The sequence below is a fragment of the Lepidochelys kempii genome, chromosome 5 (genome assembly GCF_965140265.1).
Source record: "Lepidochelys kempii isolate rLepKem1 chromosome 5, rLepKem1.hap2, whole genome shotgun sequence".
NCBI lineage: Eukaryota > Metazoa > Chordata > Testudines > Cheloniidae > Lepidochelys > Lepidochelys kempii.
This window is the reverse complement of record NC_133260.1, coordinates 32382967-32406147: the sequence shown is the minus strand read 5'-3', so window position 1 is coordinate 32406147 and position 23181 is coordinate 32382967. Positions and strand designations below refer to the sequence as shown.

At 41.7% G+C, this 23181-nt stretch overlaps 1 protein-coding gene across 2 annotated transcripts in view; it reads right to left on the bottom strand.

Moving 5' to 3' along the window:
- PARP8 (poly(ADP-ribose) polymerase family member 8) overlaps positions 1–23181 on the bottom strand; it is a 166712-nt gene that overhangs the window by 69705 nt on the left and 73826 nt on the right. For both annotated transcript variants that reach the window (XM_073343909.1, XM_073343910.1), the window contains exons 5-8: positions 21487–21557; positions 17446–17523; positions 9676–9770; positions 3158–3218 (exon numbers count right to left, since the gene is read on the bottom strand). In XM_073343909.1, the coding sequence (XP_073200010.1) occupies positions 3158–3218; positions 9676–9770; positions 17446–17523; positions 21487–21557 (305 nt within the window). The remainder of the gene's footprint in view (positions 1–3157; positions 3219–9675; positions 9771–17445; positions 17524–21486; positions 21558–23181) is intronic.

Below are 23181 nucleotides of genomic sequence, written 5' to 3'. Positions count from 1 at the left end.
TTCACCATTGTGTTTTGACAGCCGAGAAGGTAGGAGGCTGAAATGTTTATGTTGTGGTGTATGCACCAGTTCCACACTTTCATGGTTTCGGTGCACAGTGAGTGAGATTGAGTGTCTCCTTGCAGACTGATGTAAAACATGCAGGCAATGTTGTTGGTCATTATACAAATTGATTTGTTCTTTATGTGAGGTAGGAAGTGTCTGCCGACATTGCGGACTGCACATAGCTCTAGTAGACTGATGTGTAGCTGAGTCTCCGCAAGAGACAGTTTTTCTTGAACCATATGCTGATGCATGTGGGCCCCCCGGACTATCAGCGAAATGTCTGTCGTGATTACTACTGATGGGGGTTCCTGTTGGAATGGGATGCCCACACATACATTTTCTGGTCTTGTCCACCAGTGTAGAGAGTCCAGGACACAGGGTGGTACTGTAAGTCGTTTGTGCAGGCTGTGCTTCCTGGGTATGTAAACCGAGCTCAACCAGCCCTGAAGGCAGCACATATGTAGTCTTGTATGTTGTACCACGAATGTTGAGGCTGCCTTGTGTCCTAGCAGCTGTAGGACAGTACGAGCTGGTGTTTGGGGGCTGATTCTTACCTCTGTGATAAGATTTGTCGGAGTTGTGGATCTGTTCAGGGGCAGGAATGTCTTGGCTTCTACAGCACTGAGATGTGCCCTAATGAAGTCCAGTTGCTGGAGAAGGACTAGAGTGGATTTTCGTTTACTTATCTGTAGCCCAAGATCCCTGAACAGATGTGTGATCGTCCTCTGGACAGCGTCCGGTGCTTTTTGTTGAGTTGGACCTTTGAAAAGGAAATTGTCCAGGTAGGGGAAGATCATTATTCACGGTTTGCATAGTGCTTGAATTGTGCTTGCTTCTCATCTAGAAGCTCCTCAGTGAAAGAGCTCAATATCCTATAGTTATCATAATCATATTTTGCTAACAGAGCAGAATAATTGGTGACTCTCAACTGTAAGGTCACTGAGGAGTAAACTTTTTGTCCAAAGAGGTTGAGCACTTCTGGTGTTCCTTATCTTGAGGGGTTGATCTAAACTGTTGTTTGCTGTGTTGATTGGCGGCATCGACCACCAAGGAGCTGGGAGGCGGGTGGGAGAAGAGGAAATCCACCCCTTTGGTGGGTACATAATACTTCCTATCTGCCCTTTTGCATGTCGGCGTTATTGAGGCTGGTGTCTGTCAGACTGTCTCTGCCGGTTCCAGAATTGCATCATTAATGGGTAGAGCGATCCTGCAAGTAGAGGAAGGTTGCAGAATTTGTACCAGTTTGTGCTGGTTCGTCTGAACTTCCTCCAACGGGATGTCATGGCTCTGGGCGACTTGCTTAAACAGCTCCAGGAACTGTTTGAAGTCATCCGCCGAGGTAGGCTGTGGCGGCTTATTTGCTTTGTCCGGTGAGGAGGAAGAGTTGTGTGCAGGAGAATTCGCTTCCTGATCTGCGCCCATCTCAGTGTCCTCCCTGATGTCCTGAGCCTCCATTGGCTGTGGGGTGGGGGACGAGGGGTGCATCTCATCTCTCCTCTGTGAGCTGTGGGTGGTCTAGAGTGACAGCCTCTGTAAGCTGCCCAGGGTTCCCAGTGTGCCAAATGCATTGGGAAGGCCATTGGTGGGTACATCCACAATGGTCTGTACGAAGGTTAACTCATCTGATTATAAGGATGTTTGGACCTCATATAGGTCCAGGGTGGTCTTCAATTTTTTAGTGATGAGTGGTGCGGTGAGAAGATGCATGGTTCTGGCACATCATCATGATCGTCTTCACTGGACAAATGTACAGCAGTCTGAGAAGTGTAGGGATTCCCGTTGAAACATTCCGGAGAGCCTCGGTACCAAGCATGGGGACTGCGGTGCCAACAAGGTAGCCAAGTCTCTCTGTTGCAGCAGATTAAGTGGCATTTCTGAGGTCGGTACCATTGGTGCCGACGCTGGTGCTGTCAGATGTGATGGCGGTTTAGTCGGGGTGGTCGGTGCTGACTTGGCTTTCTCTACTGGTGCAGACTGCAATATCAGTGCCAGGGGCATGGTGCCTGAGGAGACGCTCAGTACCAAGTCCCTTACAGGCAAGTTTGCGGTCTGTTAGAGGAAGGCGTGTCTCCTGTCCCTAAAGGGGGGGTGCCCGGAGAGGAGGCCGGTGGTCCATCTCTGGTTGGAGAGATTTCTCCATTTTGAGGCGGAGATCCCAGTTGCGCCGGGCTCTCGCCTTTAGGTTGCTACAGTGGGTGCATTTTTGTGGGATATGCGCCTCACTGAGACATTGAACACACAAGGCAGGAACCGCATTGTTGAAAGCCTGGGGAGCCAGCATCTTGAACAGTTAACTGACCCCGCTGCAGGAAACTATGGGGAGGGTAAAACCGGGAGAAGTAAAAAAAAATTTTGTAATAAAACTAACACTAACACTAAGTACAACTTTCTAACTGCCTAACTATTATTTCTAAAGGTATGGGAAGAGTGAACACTGCCCCAGAGTTGTGTCTTCAGCCGAGGATGGTTGAGAAGGAACTGGAGGGTTCGGGCTGTACGCGCGTTGGATGCGACACCAGTGGCACTGCAAGACACCTACTGGGCATGCATGACCCGCATGGACACTGCTACCATAAAACTCTGATCGACGGCACCAGGACGCACTGACACCTGAAGTGGAGCACCCATAGGAACAGCATTCGAAGAAGAACTATGTTTCCAGGGAGAAGGGGAGACTGGGCAGCACTGTTATCTATGTCCTTTGCCACTCAAACCCTTCCCTAGAAGGGAGCACTGGTGGCAAACTATGCAAAGTGAAACTCATCCTAGGTTGTCTCCCCGCTGGGAGCATATGATGTGGTTCCACATATCTTAGGCCCTGTGGCAGTACCTTTGCCTCAATTCACAAATTCATATGTTCCAAAACCAGAAGGAACCATTGTGATCATGTAGATTGTCCTCCTTGTTTATTCGCAAGGCAATTCTATATGAAAGTAGCAAATAAATAGCTAAAAATATCTTAGTCATGAGTTTGCAGATTGACAGCAAAATGTTTCCACTGAGAATTGAGTAGCAATCAATAATGTGACAGGAGCTTGTAAAGAATCTCATATAGGACAGAATTAAATGGGTACTAATGTTCATTATATAATTATATGATTAGATTACTTACATCAAGAAAGCTAACATCAATATGCAGATCAATGTCTACATCATCAATGGCTCCATATTCCCTGAAAGTAAAGACTTATATTACTTTCCAGCTACTGTTCAGCCCAAGAGCATCTATGAGAGGAGAGATCGTATTAAGAATAAAATCAGTAATGGATATTAAAGTTCAAGTTAGGCGAACTTTTCCATAATGGGTGACTTTTTGCTGTATTGAAAGGGATCAACTAACAGCCTCTGCAAATAATACTCCAAGCCCTCAGTAACACAGATTATCACACCTGAGGAACTGCATAGCTCAAGGGAATTATAATGGGATAGTCTGTAATGGACATCACTGGGTAAATGACAGTTATTTACCTCTAGGTCACTGGTTCACATTTGGTTTTTAGTGACCAAAAGCCATTAACAACTCATGGCCGCAATGAAATGACAGCCTTTGTGTAATGAAGTGTTTGAATCCATTCCAGTTCTCAGTGAACAAGGTATCCACTCTGCTACAAACAGCATCATAACTGGTAAAGACTGAACAGGAACAGAAACTGAACCATCATTCACGCTTAAATGCTTGGGTTTGTTCCCCAAACAATAGATACGATTCACCTATGGAAACAGGCACAGATCTTTGTATAAGGCTCCTAGTAATGGAAAGTCTGCTATGAGTTGCATAAAGCACCTACAACCTCCCCAGTCCTGAGAGGCTTACAGGGGTCTAGCCCATCTCAGAAAGTGTGCAATGCTGGCTGGACAGCTGGGAGAAGAGGTTAATTAACTGCCTCCCTTTAACAGCTGCCACTGACAGAGCTTCTTTGTATACATTAATGGAGGTTAAAGCTCCCCTTGCCAAAGGAAACCTTCAATATTATAACCACTTGGCCTCCCTGGGGTGAATCCACCTATAACAGTACAGGTCAGGCTGATGCAGGGAGGTGCTATTTGTGCCTCCCTGAACCTACAAGAGCACATCTGGCCTCATGTATCTATACCTCAGTTTTTTGCAGCTGTACCATATATACTGCACACCATCTTGAATTACTGAATTCTATAAAACTCACTGGGAGCTGTACTGCATTGTACAAAGTTGGTCCCCGCAGAACCAAACTGGGACACATTGGTCAGGCAGCATGGGGAAGTCTAAGCAGGTGTTGTTTGTTCTGGATTACTTTGAAGATAAAAGGGACTTCATTTTCCAGTAACATCAGTGTAACACTAAATTTACTTTACAAAAGGATTTTTTTTAAAGTTGTATTTTCCATTGGGTGCCACAATAGTAAGGTGCATCTGTATGGCCAACCCAGAACAAATTATAGTCCCTTTAAATGGTATTGATTTCATTAGGGAAAAAAATTTAAAAAGAAAAAAAATCCAAGAATTTGCACCACAAATCATAGTTCTGATGCATAATGCGCATCATGTTAAAAGCTGACTCCTTTAGTACAGGGAGACAAAAAGAAAACCAATTGGCTCCTTTCTGATTATTCAGATCTACTTGCCTGTATCTTTTCTGTATTCTGTGTGCTAGCATGATGGGCAAAGTCTTTTGACTATAATCATAAAAGTGGATTTCAGACATTGGCTCAGCCTTTTATTTCTTTCTTTAATTTATTTATTTATTTATTGGGCTGGAGGTGGAGGGGGATGGTGGAATAAGGTAACAGTGCCAAATGAATCCTTTACCTAGTGTTCAACAACAAAGCAGCAGCTATATTGACATGGAACTGTCACTGAAAAAGTACTGGATGCCCTCTGATGCAGTTTTTAAAGTTTCTAAAGTTTGTGCAAGTTGAGCACACTTTTCTGAGAGCAGTAAAGTGTACAACGGTAGCAAAGTGCATAATACTAATGAAATGTATAATGGTAGGTTTCTTGATAGAGGGTAGAAAAATTGCTTGAACACGAGCTGTGTAAGCAGACTAATACTTTCATACTGATGCCAAAATGTTCTGCCTCCACTATTGCTCCAATGTGCCATATTTATTTCACATGTGGGCCAGACAGACCAAGACACAGGACAACAGTATGGGTCAATTCTGCTCCCATTCATGTCAGTAGCAAACTCCCTTTGACTTGAGTAAGGACAGGATCTTGCCTTAACTTCCAGTGGTCTATGGAGAGGGTTCAGAGAGGAAGGTTACACAGATGATTTCTGTAATATTTTCCTAATTTCATTTTGACTTTATTTGTTTATGATCTGTTACAACTCAGGGGATGGGATCTTTCATCAACTGAACAATACTGAATGAATTCCCATATATCTGAAGTTTGTCTGTTTGTCAAATTTCAGACATTATCCTTGGCAGCTTAGAGACAAGTTTCAAGGAAGAGTAGACTGAATAGATGGGCATTAAATAAAAATGTAGACTGAATAGATGGGCATTTCTTTCATTTCATTTCAGAGAGGGTTATGGTTTATAGCCTGAATTTTTGTATGCGAAACGCTAAAATAAGGAAGAACTAAATCTCTAAAGATACAAAAAGACGTTACAAGTCTTACAAATGTACCTAAGGGCTTCTCATTGACCTCTGCATTTAGACACCTCTGAAAATCCTCACTCCAAAGCCAAATAGTTCCTCTGTGGTACTAATGTGCTGAAGAGGGATGCAAAAAGAAAGCCAGAGGTTTGGGGGCCTTTTGGGGGGAGGAGAGAAATCATACTCCTGTTCCTTCTCTGGGAAACCCTAAGGGCTACTAAAAAGAGTGTCTCCAAACTGTTTCAGAAAAATGAAAAAAGCTAAGACCAAGGTGACAGGTGTAGTTGATGTGATGAAACACCCTCCTCCCCAACCTCCCTTCCCCCCAAAACCCACTGAATGTCTGTCTAGTATTTTGGAGAAACCGCTAAAGAATAACGGAACCTTGAAGACTACCCTGTAATGTCATCAAGGTCAGTGTTAGTTTGTGTTATCTCCCACTTGCAGTTAGTGCTGGACTCCCCAAGGCGCAGTTTTAACTCGTGCACATAGGTAAGTATTTTAAAATGCTTGAACTTTCACATTTAATGTGTGATGGGTTTGCTTGTGCTGGTTCCTCTTTTGTATTCCCCTCTGATTTTTTGTCTCCTTTCAGTGACCTTCCCTCAGCATATCAAAAAACTGTTGAAAAATATAGGCTAGAACAACTACCTTTCACGTACATTAGCCATAAAATTTGTGTTATGTTCCTCTTCCACCTAAATTACTTAAGTGGATAGTATTTTAGAGCAGAATCAGCTGTGTTTTTTCATTAAATGGTCCCTCTTCAAACCATAATTGACCAGTGCTTGCTGTCACAAATAAATGGGATAGCTTTCTTTTCACCCCTTTTCCACTGCTTCCATAGCCTGAGGTAGAGGTGGTAAGAAAGATCTCCCTGCCAATCTATTAAATTTAACAGTGGCCTGAGACTGCATAAATTGACAATCATGCAAGAATTAAACCAAAAAATTAACTTTAACATTTGAAAATATTTTGTCAATATACTTCAAACTACAGCAGCAGACTGGCCTTGCAGACAATGGAAGGAACCAGCCCACAGGGCAATTGCTCAGCAGCTTAGTCCAGGCCTACATAGACACAGGACTTGATCCTTCAATGAACTTAGTGAAGGCAGAGCTTTATGAAGCTGGAGCTGTATTGGCTTCATGGAACTCACTGCTGGAAAAGGGTCTAAATTTAAGATGTTGCAATACTGTGTGTACTAAGTAGCTAAGCTCACTAACATGTATTAAAATGCAACAAGTGCAAAAGGTCTCACATTTTTTATTAAATTGCTTGAAGAACCGAAAGCCAGATCCTGAAAGCCTATGAGCAATGCTTATTTATGCAAGCAGGACCATGAAACTGAATGAGACTATTCAAGTGCTAATATTACTCAAGTGAGTGAGTGTTGAAGGACTGGGCCTTCGAGCAAAATCCCACCATTAAATAAAAATGTAGGCAAAACGACAAAACACACAAAAGCTGAGTGAAATAAGAGAAGATAAAAAGGGTACAACCAAGGGATTTTCATGCTTTCTAAAGCCCACCCCCCATTCATAAGGGACTTTAGGGCTACCCCCCCTAATAAAGCTGCAGGAGCTAGGAAATACTTCTACCACAGCCTACAGCGAGGCAGGAGCAGATGTCATCCCATAGTCCTGATGTAGTAGTGCAGCTCTTGAGATCTTTCAAACAAACCTTCAAGAGGCTGATCCCTCAATAATCACTGTGAACGGACTCTGAGGGGTTTGGTTCATGTGGCAAATAAACAACGTGTGAAGGGTTTGCCCACCTCTAGCATCCAGAGCTCCGTGATGAGGAGCTATATACCATGCATGCCTAGTGTCTGCAGAAACTCCTCTTTTTACCTTTAAAGTTCTCTGGTTGATCGATAATTAGACAGCTGGGGAAGAGGCAACCCTCACAGGGGATAAGTACACAGCAGCTGGGTGAGTGCTTCCCAGAATGGGCAGACAGACACACGTAAACTCTACTTGAGCTACCAGGTGAAAAACAGCAGTGTGGCCATAGCAGCATGGGCAGTGACTCAGGCTAGCCTCCCAAGTATGTACCTAGAGGGTCAGGATTGTATTTGGGTGACTAGTGCTGCCACAGTCACTCTGCTATTTTTAGCATGCTAGTTGGAGCAGAGCTAGTGTATGTCTATCTACCAACACTGGAAAGTGCTCTCCAAGCAGCTATGTAGACATGCCCTTAGATATAGTCTCATTCAGCGGGTGCCCCCAATGTCACTGTCAGCTGGATTTGGTGCAGTAAGGGAATTAGGATTAGAGAAGAGGATGAAACTGAATGCCTAACGTTGCATTTTGTGGTTGCCAAAGATATATAGGTATTCTCAACTGCTGAAGAACATAGGAGGCACAAAAGTTTTCCACATGCCAGAAGCAGTCACAGATACCAAATTCTAATGAATTGAGCCCTAAGAGATGGCATAGCCCACAATGAAGCAGATTATTCAATAAATTAAATGCATTAACATTTTTAAAAGGTTATATTCATTGTTGTAATGTTAAGTGCCTGAGGGAACATATTATAAAGGTATACAGAGTTTCACACAGTGTAGCAGTTAACAGTCTGACAACTAAATGATTATCTCATTCATTTCTTAAGTCATGTACAACTGCTTGGATTTAAATTTCCAATGTCCTTTAAATCAACTGAATTTCCACTTAACTTCAAACGGCAGATAATGAAGACTTTTTTCTTTTAGGAATATCATCCAAGGAATTAAATATATGTCATTAAAATGTACACTTGATAAATTAATGGGCACGTTATTCAGCAGCACCACACAACTTAGTTTTAAACAATATCTCTTTTCTTAGAATAAAATAGTTAACATATTATATAGGTTCATGGAAATTGTTATATGCAAAATATGCAAGATGATCATTAGGTCCCGTTTAGTTTTTTATTTCTTGTCTCATATCATATTATCAAGGTGATATTTTCTCTATCACTTTGCAACCAGATGTGTTAAATCTTGCCTACTGGTCATAATGTATTTATCATTATTATTAAAATAATACCTCATGAAAACATTATGGACTACATGACAGAGCAAAGATAATTTAACAAATATGTTGAGTTATATTATGCTTAACAGTAATTTTAATCAAAATATAACAGCCCAATCCTGTCCCCATTAAAGTTAAAAGCAACACTCTCATTGACTTTAATGTTTACAAGATGGTGCCTTAAGAAATTGTTCTGAGCATAGGCAGCTGTATTAGTAAGTTCAACAACACTACAAAGCAGAGCTCAGAATCATCACTGCTACATCATAATGTTCATTCACTTTCCTTTAGTTGATATAAATTATCCCCCTAGAAATCTGTAGGTTATGACTAGGGCTTTGTTTTTGTCACGGAGATCGCAGAAGTGACAGATTCCGTGACTTTCCGCAACCTCCAAGACTTCTGCAGCTATCAATGTGGTTGACCCCAGGGCTGCCCAAGCAGCTGGCTCCTGCTGCTGGAGCGGCCCTGGAGCCAGCTGCCCTGGCCACTGCTCAGGTGGTCCCGGGCAGTTGGCCCCGGGAACTGCCCGAGCAGCAACCAATGCGGCTGGCCCTGGGGACTGCCGGAGCAGTGGTCCCGGGGGCGGCCTCTGGCAGGGGTCCCAGGGTGGCTGGAGCAGCCACTGTTTAGCGTCCCCCGGCAGCTGGTGCCGCGGGCCCCCCTCAGCAGCGGGCTCCCAGGGCACCCCCGTAAGCATCCTCCTAGGGTGCCCCCCAAGATTTAGTCAGGGGTATTTATAGTATAAGTCATCGATAGGTTATGGGCCATGAATTTTTGTTTATTGCCGGGCACCCTGTCTATGACTTTTACTAAAAATACCTGTGACTGAATCGTCGCCTTAGTTATGGCCCTTTCTATAGTTTGTGATGGAGATCCTGCATAAAAGCCTATCTGCAACATGTCAAGCATGCCAGAATATAGCCAACTAGCTTCCATTCCCTGAACTCATGCTGCTGATTACCAATTTCATGTCCTTTTTCCAGCCACAGAACTGACAAGAATTTTACCCAATAAAATGATGTACCTGAGAGATACTGCGTTAGGCCCATAGATCTCTCTCACTGCTGTCAAATCAGCTTCCAGCTGTGGGTGCTTGTGAAGTTCTCCATCGTAGTTAACCTGCAGAAAAATGTAATATGGGGGGTGTTTTTATTTTATTTTTTTTACTAGAAGCAACATTTTCATAGTATTCTAAGTGCAATGTGGTAGTGTTACTCAAGTCGTTTCGTGAATTTCATCTGGTCTTTTCTCTTCTATTGTTCGCCTCCATGTTCCATTGATGGTATGTTTACCATGGTACTTTACCAAAACACAAGCTGCTGTTAAGGCCATATGAAAAAAAGAAAGGAAAAAATTGACAATGGGATTTTTGTGAAAAAAGTGAAAGCTTCACTTTCAATATTTCCTTTTCTATGAAGATAAAAGTCAGTCTGTTGGTGAGTTTATTTGGCATCTTAGCACTTGACCAATTTCATTTTTTTCTGGTGAAAAACAAACTGGCTGTGCAACAGGAAAGGAGGAACTTATTTGCAAAAATTGTGTAAAATTGGCAAAATTCATTCCAAGTTCAAATACAGGCAGAGCCACTTCATTGTCCTCCTTCAAATTCCTCCTTCAAACTCTCCTTTGGCATGATGCCTACAAAAAACTTGAAAAGGCTAGGCCACTCGCATGCTGAGACCACTCTCTATCATACTGACCCATGTTGTCTCATTGTTTCCTTGTACTCCCCCTTCTGTCTGTAACTATCTGTTTGCTCTTGTTTTATGCTTAGATTGTAAACTCTTTGGGACACAGACTGTCTTTTTTGCTGTTTTTGTAGAGTGTTTAGCACAAGGAGGTCTTGGTCCCTGACTCAGGTTCCTAAGCACTACAGTAATACCAGTAGCAGAAGTAGTTGTAGTAATAATAATAAATATATCTTATCGAAAAATCCTATTGAATTTAATAGGAATGAAATTTATGGGGATCTATAGAAACTACCCAAAAATACAGTATGAAATCTTGGTCTCACTGAAGTCCTCCTTTCTTCCTAGATTTGTATAACTCTACTTGCTAATATTTCTCCAATCTAAAACCACTTCATTTTAAAAACAAAAATATAAACTGATAAAAAGTCACATGAGACAAGGAAATCAATCACCTCGAAAATAATTAATTAGGGATATAGTATATAATTTTCAAAAGCACTTAAGTGACTTAGAACTCGTCGCTTTGTTATTATTACTGATAGCCTACAACACCATAAACCATATAGAGAAAAGTGACATGACCCAAGATAAAAAGAAAAGGAGTACTTGTGGCACCTTAGAGACGACCAAATTTATTAGAGCATAAGCTTTCGTGAGCTACAGCTCACTTCATCGGATACATACAGTGGAAAATATGGTGGGGAGATTTTATATACACAGAGAACATGAAACAATGGGTGTTACCATACACACTGTAACAAGAGTGATCAGAAAAGGTGAGCTATTACCAGCAGGAGAGCTGGGGGCGGGGGAACCTTTTGTAGTGATAATCAAGGTGGGCCATTTCCAGCACTTTACAAGAACAGCAGGATGGGAAATAAACAAGGGAAAATAGTTTGCTTACAGACAGCCCCCCCCCCCCCCCGAAGCTGAAGCAAATACTCACCAGCAACCACACAACAAAAACACTAACCCAGGAACCTATCCTTGCAACAAAGCCCGTTGCCAACTGTGTCCACATATATATTCAGGGGACACCATCATAGGGCCTAATCACATCAGCCACACTAGCAGAGGCTCATTCACCTGCAAATCTACCAATGTGATATATGCCAGCAATGTCATATGCCATGTGCCAGCAATGCCCCTCTGCCATGTACACTGGCCAAACTTGACAGTCTCCACATAAAAGAATAAATGGACACAAATCAGACGTCAAGAATTATAACGTTCAAAAACCAGTCGGAGAACACTTCAATCTCTTTGGTCACTCGATTACAGACCTAAAAGTGGCAATTCTTCAACAAAAAAACTTCAGAAACAGACTCCATTGAGAGACTACTGAATTGGAATTAATTTGCAAACTGGATACAATTAAATTAAGCTTGAATAAAGACTGGGAGTGGGTGTGTCATTACACAAAGTAAAACTATTTCCCCATGTTTATTTCCTCCCCCGCCTCCTCTGCTGTCCCTCAGATGTTCTTGTCAACTGCTGGAAATGGCCCACCTTGATTATCACTAAAAAAGGTCATCCCCCCCAACTCTCCTGCTGGTAATAGCTCACCTTTCCTGATCTCTCTTGTTACGGTCTGTATGGCAACACCCATTGTTTCATGTTCTCTGTATACATAAAATCTCCCCACTGTATTTTCCACTGTATGCATCCGATGAAGTGAGCTGTAGGTCACGAAAGCTTATGCTCTAATAAATTTGTTCGTCTCTAAGGTGCCACATGTACTCCTTTTCTTTTTTGGATACAGACTAACATGGCTGCTACTCTGAAACATGACATAACATGACATTTTCCTCTTGAAAATGTATGAATAATATAGTAGGAAATGTATCGTTGCACACCTCCATTGCATATAGAAACAGCCAATGGAAGTTTAAGATCATAGAACAAAACTGATAGTTTGGTTAGACTGTATGAGGTCCAAATAAGTTATATTTGTCTATACTCTATAAGGATCTACAATATATCATTTTAAAGGTACCAGGTATTGTCCTTTAGGAAAAAATACTGTAATCCATAAATATTTTTACAGTTATAGTGAATGCCTATAGATGGTGTGGTCACATTGTATCCTGTTACTCTAGTTTAAATCTGGAGTAACTCTACAGAAGTCAATTTCCCCAGATTTGGACTAGTACAAAATGAAATGAGAGCAGAATTTGGCTTTGTCTCACAGAGAAAGGCAAAGAATGAAGCACTAGAGTCCAATTCTGCCCTTAAATATCCATGTAGACTTCCCACTGACAACGCTTGTTACACAGGCTTAACTGATGGCAGCACTGGGCCCTTGATTTGTACATCATATGTAGTAGGATTCTAAATCTGAGATTCAGTGGTCTGTATCAAGTCTGGCATTTAGAGATGTGTATTTCAACTGAATTAAACAGTACTCATCTGATCCCCCTTTATAAGTGAAAATTAGCCAATGATAATTTGACCACATTTGGAATTAATCAAAGAATCTGAAGCCCATCTGAAACCCACCAATGTAGCAGCAGCACAGGGTTACCAGACGTACTAAGAACATTTAGAAAAGGGAGGGATCTGAGCTAGTGTATCACTGACTTATTCTGGTCAAAGCTGGAAGGCGTAGCTCTGGAAAGAGTCTTGTTCTTATCCTCTATGATGCAGAAGCTAGGTCTAATATAGGGAAGGGAAAAAGGATGCTGTTGCTGGGGTACTGGCATTTTGCTAAATCAGACAGAATCAGTTGTCAGGGAGAGGGTGAGTAAGGTGAGGGTGGCAGGACTGCCATCCCTACACATCCCCCATCAAGAAGTAAAAAAAACTAGGACCCATCACTCTCTCAAGTTGCTGACATAATCATAAGCTCATCCTTTATTTTTTCATGTTAGATGAGGGAAAAACTATCTTTTTTAAAAAATAAAAATTCCGACACCACATATATATACTCCAGAGTTCTCAACCAGTGGTCCAGCGCCCCCTAGGGGGCCACAAGCAGGTTTCAGAGGGTCCACCAAGGATGGCCAGCATTAGACTTGCTAGGCCCAAGGGTAGAAAGCCAAAGTACCAACGCATGGGTCTGAAGCTCAGGGTCCCAAGCCCTGCTACCTTGGGCTGAAGCTGAAGCCTGAGCAACTTAACTTTGCAGGGTCCCCTGTGGCGTGGGGCCCCAGGCAATTTCCCTGCTTGCCGATGTAGGCCCTGGCTTTGATACACAGAAAAAGAGTTGAGGCAAAGGTGGGTCGTGGAATTTTTATAGCATGTACTGATGATTATGGAGTCCTGCCTTATGAACAGAGAAGGGTGATCATCCTGTGAATCACAACATACTTGACTTGCCATCTTTTTTCTCCCTATTATATCAAGCATCACAAAAATCTGTCCAGAACAATATGTGGGTTGCCTGGCTCCCCAATATAATGCTTCCCCAAACAATTTCTGGCAATGGATGGCTAAGGGCTGGAAAGGGCAGCAATTCTGTGTTCCCCTATTGGCAAGGAGGAACACCATATTAGGATCATATAAGGTATTGCCCATCCCTGTGATACAACCCTAGCCACATTTATGAACGTGCAGAAGTGAGTGGCAACTTTGATTAAAGGCAGAGGTTTTTTACAACTGCATTTGCAAGTTTACACCGTAAGAGCAGCATGAATAAGAACCAAAAGCAATGCTAAAAAAAAAAAAGGAGTACTTGTGGCACCTTAGAGACTAACCAATTTATTTGAGCATAAGCTTTCATGAGCTACAGCTCCCTGAAGCTCCCTGTAGCTCACGAAAGCTTATGCTCAAATAAATTGGTTAGTCTCTAAGGTGCCACAAGTACTCCTTTTCTTTTTGCGAATATAGACTAACATGGCTGTTACTCTAAAATCAATGGTGTTATTGTTCCAACAAGAGCTGATCTGCTGTTATCTTCTGCAAATGTACAAAGGGTAGAGATTCAAAGGAAGAACTCATAAAGACTCTCACAGAGAGCAAGTATAAGAGTTAAAGGTCCCAAAAGTAAAAGGTCTGATAAGTTTGCCATATCTGAAAGGCTTGTCTCCACATTTAATCTCAGACATGATACAGATTTTTTTTGTCCCAACATAACAACAATAGGTAAGAACTCTTAAAAAGAGTTCAAATGATTTAGGAAGATAACTCCTAAATCCCATTTCAAAGAGGAGTGCATCAAAGCACATTAACAAACTGTGCATCAGCAGTGTTCACACAGACAATTAGTCTGCAGCAAGCTAACACAGGGTAGATTCACACCCCACCTTGGCATGATCGAATTCTTAATGTAGACAAGCCCTCATTCCCACTGAAAATTAATAGGACTTAGGTGCCTAAGTCATTTAGCTACTGTTAAACTGTTTACTCAATTTATCTTTTGCAGAAATTTTATACAGGTGATGCAAACCTTTCCACTATGGACTGAGACACTATGGGCATGTCTACACGTAGTACAGAGCTGCAGTGGCGCAGCTGTACTGATGATCTAGTGAAGAGGCTTCATGCCAGCAGGAGAGAGCTCTCCTTTAGGCATAATAAAACCACCTCCAGAACAGAAGAAGCTATGTTGATGGGAAAAGCTCTGTGCACACAAGCGCTTATGTTGGTGTAACTTATATCGCTCAGGGGTGGCTTATTCACACCCCTGAGAGACATAAGTTATGCCAACATAGACTGTAGAGTAGACATAGCCTATGTCTTTTCTTTACCACCACTCCCAAACCCTTTCCTCTTTCCTACTTTCCCTTTTTCTCACAATCAAGTCTCTCATTGTTTCAGTTGTCACCAGTTAAAAATGGCAAGATTATCTTTGACTAGCAATTTCTTCTCCAGTTGTATTTCTCATGTGGTTAAATTGGCATTTATCACTTTCTAAACAGTTTGAGTATCTAGAAAGAAAGGATCAGGCAGACATTAAATTAGTCCAAACAAAAAAGGGCCATGTTTGTATAATTCAATGACTGTGTTGAAAAAAAGATGTAGAACCAGAAATTATTGAACCAAAATTGGTGTATCAGATATTAGGCATACTCAATAGACCAAATAATGAGGGGATGTGCTATTCCACTAATCACTGTCTTTTTTGGGTTCTTAAAGATAACGCCTTAAGGAGAAGAATACAGAAGAACAGATGGAAGCTACTGGCATGAGTGTCACCATTGGCTGCCACCCCTACCATCTCCATCACCCCTACCAAAGATCTTCTTTGTCTTAGTCCTGATGGCCAAAGAGAGGGACACAGATAACATTGCCACCTCTACCAACTCCAGCAGAATCCATAACACCACTTTGGATGAAATAGGACAGGATTTTAACAAGAGCAGCAGCAACAGCCACTCCAGCTCATCTCAACTAACTTCTTCTCTTTTATCCAAAAGGAAGGCATTACCTTCTCTGATACCATCTAAGAGACAATCAAACAAGGTTTTTATTTTTTCCCTTTTAAAACTCTTTCCAGATAAAGGGAAAGGGAACAAGAAATGTCATCAGAATGAAAGCTTTACTTAGTACTTTACATTTAAAATGCTTTAACTGTTTTCTCTTCTTCTCTATATCTTTAATAAAAGGTTAAAAGGCTTTTTAATGGTGTCTTTGCCATCGTACTAAGCAGGCTGAGGTCTCTCTATGCCAAATGCCAGACCTTGTTTAACACTGTTTAATGACAGTCAGTGACTGGTTATGTTAACACCTTTGGTCCATTTATTCTATCTAAATTAACATAACACTTCCTTATGGGGCTTGTCTATTACTTGTCTTCCTATTTGCTCCCTTCATTCATCTCACACTTCTTCTATTGCCTTAATTCTTCATGCTTTTCTTTTCTACACAAAACTCTTTAGAACTCACTTTCTCTTTCTGTGGGCATGTCTTCATTATGGAGCTAAATGGGTGCTGCTGCAATCGATGTGGTGGCATTGATTTAGTGAGTCTGGTGAAGACATGCCAAATTGATGGGAGAGTGCTCTCCCATTGATTTCTGTACTCCACCTCCCCGAGAAGTGTAAGGTAAGTTGGCGGGAGAGTGTCTCCTGTCGACACAGCACAGTGTAGACACTACAGTCAATGGATCTACCCACGGCAACTTTAGTTACGTTATTCACGTACCCGAAGTAACGTAGCTTATATCTATTTACTGCAGTAGTGTAGACCATGCCTCACTCTCTCAATTTATACTCCATCTCATAACCTGTTTCTTTTCCTCTCATTAATGCACTTCTAATGATCTCTCGTCTTCTCTCTTCCTCTTTTTGCTTACCCAATATTTTGTACTCATTCAGGACAATCACAGCTGTTGATTTTTTTTTGCTTTTGGTGATTACTGTATTTTATTCCCCTCTCTCTTTCCATGGAGCCAGGGTGCTACATAAATAGAATGTAATGTTACCAGTTCAAACACAATCCAGGCAAATATTGACCAAAACCTGTTACTATTTAACAGCTAATTGGTAGCTTATGGAATGGTGTTCTCAGTCTGATTCCTGGTGGCCGAGTGCCTATATAACAAAAACCACCCCCATGAATGAACACTATTTGCATTTATTGGTCCCTTAGTTGATGATTTCTGAAACATCAAGAGTAAAGAGAGTGCCCTAGTTAAACACTCCATTGACCTCTCAAAAGAAACAAGTACAAAGGGAACATTTTAATTTCCAGTAGGGACTAGGATATGATAATAAATAATTCTGCTGAGGGAACAAGAGGGAAATATACAGAGATATAATTTTTTTTAAAACAGCTTCTCTCTAGGTGAATTAGACTACAGAGCTCAGAAAGGATAAAATTTAGTGTAATATAGATCACAAGAGTTTTGTAGCTTCCGCTTTTACTGTTAAAATGCAGTGCTATTATTTTTACCAGATGACAACCTCAACGCATAAGAGTTTACAACCCCATTTTGCTCCATTGATGTCAATAGGATATATGCTTTATAGAGGGAACAGTTATTTCCTGGAAGCTAAAAAATAGATCCCATTTTAAAAAACATCCAAGTTACAATTAGTTTTCTTGTCCTTACAACTGCACAAATTTGAAGATCAATATAAAACACAAAATAAATAATCTCAGAAGCCTTCAAATGACATTGTTTGCAACTTTAAAATTATTGGGAAAATGCTCTCCCTTACCTGTCCCCCATAATAAAATTCTTCAGAATCATTATCTCCTTCAGAATCTTCTTCAACTGCACTATTGTGCCTCGAGTCCTTATTTAAATAAATAAATAAATGTTAGCAAATGAAACAGGAGAATTACATTTGCTTTTCTGCTTTTTGTAATTATGTATGTTACAAATAAACACTTCACACACTTTAGTTAGAGTTTTCATTAGTAATGTATAGGCAAGAGGATTGTGGGCCTGACTGAAACAATGAATGGCAAAATTCAAGTCTTCCCCTATAGGTAGGGCCCAACCAAATTCATGGCCATGAAAAATGCATCACAAACCATGAAATCTCATCTCCCCCTGTGAATTTGGTCTTTTGGGTGCTTTTACCCTATCCTATACAGATTTAATAGGGGAGACCAGTGTTTCTCAAATTGGGGGTCCTGGCCCAAAAGGCAGTTCTGGGGGGGGTGTCACAAGGTTATTTTAGGGGCGTTGCAGTACTGCCACCCTTACTTCTACGCTGCCTTCAGAGCTGGGCAGCCAGAGAGAAGCAGCTGTTGCCCGGGCATCCAGCTCTGAAGGCATCGCCCCACCATGCCAGCAGCAGCACAGAAGTAAGGGTGGCAACACCATTCCATGTTGCTCTTTACTTCTGCGCTGCTGCCTTCAGAGCTGGGCGGCCAGAGAGTGGTGGCTACTGACTGAGGGCCCAGCTCTGCAATCTGCAGTGCAGAAGTAAGGGTGGCAATATCATACCATGCCCTCCTTACGTCTGCGCTGATGTTGGCTGTGTCTCTGCCTTCAGAACTGGGCTCCTGGCCAGCAGCCGCCACTCGCCAGCTGCCCAGCTCTGAATGCAGCGCCGCCGCCAGCAGCAGTGCAGAAGTAAGGGTAGCAGTACTGCAACCCCCCCTACAATAACCTTGCAACCCCCCCCCACAACTCCTTTTTGGGTCAGGACCAGTGTTCCCTCTAATTTTTTACGTCCATGTGTGAATGAATTTTGTTATATGCACCAATATGGAGGTGATGTATGACACATCACCTTCATATTGGTGTACATAACAAAATTCATATGGTGGGGCCAAGGGGTTCTGAGTGTGGGAGGGGACTCAGGGCTGGGGCAGAGGTTTGGGTGAGGAGGGATGAGGGCTTTGGCTGGGGGTGCAGGCTCTGTTGTGGGGCTGCGGATGAGGGGTTCAGGGTGCGGGAGGGGGCTCAGGGGGCTGGGGCAGAGGGTTGGGGTGCGGGCTCTAGGGTGGGGCTGGGGATGATGCGTTTGGGGTGCAGGCTGCCCCCGGGCTGCAGTGGGGAGAGAGATGACTCCCCCGAGCCCTCTCTCGCCACAGCAGCTCGGGGCCAGGGGAGAGGCGCCTCTCCCTGGCCACGCCAGCTTCGGCGGGGCTCGGCCGGGCCGAGGGAGGGGCTCCTCGCCCCCAGCCAGGGCTGGTCCATGCTGGGGCCATTGGGGAGGGGCGGCTCTCCCTGCTACTGCAAATCCGTGCTGGTGCTTGTGCCGGCGGGGAGGGGTGCCTCTCCCCACCAAGGTAGGTCCGTGCTTTGGCAGGCGGGGAAGGGCGCCTCTCCCCGCCACAGTCCTGAGCCCCTGTGCGGGGCTTAATAGGCAGCTGCGTGGCCATGCAGCTTAGAAGGAACTTAGGTTAGGAGCTGTACAATTACAACACTGTGAAATTTCAGATTTAAATAGCTGAAATCATGACATTTACAATTTTTAAAATCCCATCACCATGAAATTGACCCAAATGGACCATGAACTTTGTAGGTCTCTACCTAGAGGACATTAACCTATTGTATTCTGGCAAATCAACTATAATAGTCTATATTAATTTGTCAACAACATAAATAACACTTAGATTTTACATAACAACATTCATCTTCAAATACCTTTAAAAGAATTAACTTATTAGTTTACACTCACAATAGGGACGACTCATAGAAAAAGGTACCATTTTATCAATGTAAGTTAGAAAGTCACACTTTAGTTCTTGCTTAATGTCATTCAACTGCTTAAGGACATTATTGCTTGATTTCCCACAATCCATTTGTCATTCACAGCCCATCTGTTAACAGGAGCTCACATAAATTGAATACTTGATAAAATCATAAAGACTAAATTCTCCTATTTGACCCACACTTTATCTATTGCACATTTTGCATTCACAGGAGGCACAAAACTTCCATAATGACCCAGAAATCAACTGTGTGAATTGAACAGAATTTTTCCTTTAATCTTATATATTCAGAAAAGTCAGATATACTTTTGCCACCAATTCCATGGCCTCATATTCTAATCTTATCTCCTTACCTCTGCCTGTAAATTCATACTATATGCTGTGCACGTGTATACTGAGTGAAAATCATATTTTCAGCCAATTTCATAGCAATTTTAAGAATTTTTTGCTGGTATTTTACTGAAGAAAAACAAAAGGATGTATTCAGTTTCCTCTGCCTAATAATAACCTTAGCTCCATGGGAAGCATGCTGCAAATATAAACAAAATAAATACACCAACTATACAAACAAAGAAAAATGGAACTCCTCATACTAGAAGAGTAATAAACCCATCATATATGATATAATCACACAATGAAGTAAAGACTATGATTGTCTGGCTCACAGACATGGTTGGTGTTAAAGATTTTCATTAACAGGGTTTCTTAAATAAATGCCTTACTTGGATCCTAATTCAATTTAAAATTTATAAAAAGTTCAATTTCTTTGCCATGAAAATTAAACCTATCTCAAGCTTTTCATCGTGAAAATAAATCTAACTTCAACTAACATTTTTAAAAATAAAAATATTTCTTCACCAGGAATGTACTCCACAATACTTTGCAATTTGTGACTGTTTTGGTTCTCTAAGCTTTAAAGATCATTGAATAAAATTCTGTGATAGTCAAAAATTTCCACTGCAACTTCTTATATAAAATAAGGCCCTATATGCTGCAAACACAACCACATCAGGAAACCTCGCTGCAACAGGGCTGTCCTCTATCTCAGTATAAAACGTGATGAAACCAGCAAACCATTACAACCAAAAGTAGACTACAGTTCAGGAACTTATCCTTATTTAAGAAAGCATTTAACACTAAACATGTACTTTAGCACTTTCCTGAATCAGGGCCATAAAGTGCTTAAGCTCTTTGATTACAGTGGCAGTAATGTGGTAATAAGCAGTATGATTGGTAATAAGGGTTTGCCAGACTGCGTGTGTGTCAGTTTTCACCAAAGATTTCATCTTAATGCTGTTTCTTAACTAGGTTATGTCCCTGATCAGACCTAGTTATGAAACGAAGTATAAATTACACACTGAAATCATGGGGCCTGATACGCCAAAAACACCTATTGTTAACTCTGTCATGAACAGGTCCATTGACTTCAATGGGACTGTCATGCTCACATTAGTAAGCACTAAGCTAGGAAGTGAATGTTTAAAATATCTGGTCCTGTGCATAAGACCAAGTTAGGAGACAATTGCTGTGTGACCAGCTTCTCTGACACAGTTGTACTTCCAAGGCAGAAAGCGTCTATTTTATGGGAAAGGTTCAGTCATCCTAGATTGATAACACTTTGCATATCTTTTAACAACCTCCTTGCAAAACTATAGATTGTTTGTGAACATCTGGAGTAAAATCCTGACCTCTTTGATGTCAACGGCAAAAGTCTCATTGACTTTGGTGGGGCCAGAATTTTATCCTTGTGTTTATTTTAACAAATTAAATGCAAAAGAAATATTGTTATGTTTTGTAGTTTCAAAAAGAAAAGGAGTACTTGTGGCACCTTAGAGACTAACCAATTTATTTGAGCATGAGCTTTCGTGAGCTACATTTCACTTCATCGGATGCGAAGTGAGCTGTAGCTCACGAAAGCTTATGCTCAAATAAATTGGTTTGTCTCTAAGGTGCCACAAGTACTACTTTTCTTTTTGCGAATACAGACTAACACGGCTGCTACTCTGAAACCTGTCGTTTTGTAGTTTGTTACTCTACCTTCCAATGAAAATATGTATAAGGACTACATTAATAAAGCAATACCATACCTCTCCATTTTCCCTCTGTAATTTTGATTTTATAGATAAGCAACAGTTAACATCACTGGTTTTTCTTAATTCTAAAAAAAATAATTAAAAAGGAAAATAGTTAATAGCCATGACAAATCTAAAATCATTTTATTTATGTAATTAAAAAACAGAACTGAAATAATAATAGTAGTAGTAGTAGTATTTGCATTACTGTAACATCTAGATGCCTCAGTTATGGACAAGGACTCCACTGTACTAGGTGTTGTACAAACACAGAACAAAAAGACTGTCCCTGCTCCAAAGAGCTTACAATCTAGCAATATAAAAACAAGAAGCCAAGATGCCTCAGGAATCCATGATTCTACAATACAAAATGCTGCATAAATAGATATTTCCCCATCACTTTTATTTACTTGTAAACTAGACTTAAGCTATGTCCACACTTATGGAGGTGTGTAGAGTACAGGACCTGCATATGTAGCTACTCACTGCAGTGAACGGCAGGCTGTGTCCACACTTGGCACTGCGGTTTGTGGTTGTATGCCACAGTGAAAGGCTCTGGCCAACGTGTAGACAACAGGGAAAGGCTCCAGCAGAGGGCAGGCAGCAGAACATTATAATAGCCAGGTAGATGCCCTGGGAGGCACTGCTTGGGAGTTTAGAGAGCCATGTAGAGTATATACCCTGGAGGTTCAGGTGTGTCACTCTACTGTACTTGCCCAAGCCATGCCTCACTGTCTACACTGCTATTTATAGCTGTGCTAGCTGGGTGTGCCATGTCTGTACTCTACATGTCACCGTAATTGGGTGCCATTTTAAATTTCTTCTATGCTGGAATGTTACAAGATGACAATTGAGATATTGATTTTAATCGGATTTTACATAAGAATAAAAGAAACTGGCAAAATAAAGTCATTTCATTTTCTTTATGAAGACAAAGGTTTTGTTTTGACGTTTAATATAAAATTTCACGCTTGATTTAAAATAGTATAACACGAATATCTTTAAAGAAAAATATTTAACTTAAAGGTCTGATTACGATCTCATAGCTGTTTTGCTTCTCTGTAACTCCACTGATTTACATCAGTTTAAGTGAGATCAGATTTCAGGCCTAAAATGTTTGCTTTCTAGCAACTTTGTAACAGTTTTCCTTTCCTGCACCAAGAGTATATTTTTCAGGATAATTCTACGTTAAACACAAAAGACTATGTTAAAATAACATTATTAAGGTTGCAAAATCAAGCACTCAAAAGTTAGGAAATGACAGAATTAAGGTTGCCTGTGCAGTCTCCTTTCTACCCACTTGCTCCCAGTCCCCCATCCCCATTCCCTGTTTCCTTCCCTGGCTTCCAGTCCCAGTCTCCTTGTCCAGCTAGTCGCAGTTCCCTTTCCCAGCCAATCCCAGCTTGTCCCCCAGCTCTGAGTCTCAGCCTCTACCCCTGCCTCTCATCCCAACTCAGCTCCCACTCCCAGTTTTCTTCTCTCCTCCTGGCAGCTTCCAGTTACAATCTCCCACTACCCCCAGGATCCCAATCTACTCCTGCCACTCCAGTTCTTGTCCCCTCTGCGGTCCAATTTGACAGCTTCCTCCTCCACACTGCCTGGGTCCTGCAGTGGAGTCACTGAGAGCACAGAAGAGAGAATTTTCCTACTCTCATTTCACATGTCCAAACCCAAACCCAGCACAGCTTGCAGCACCTCAGAGCTGCAACT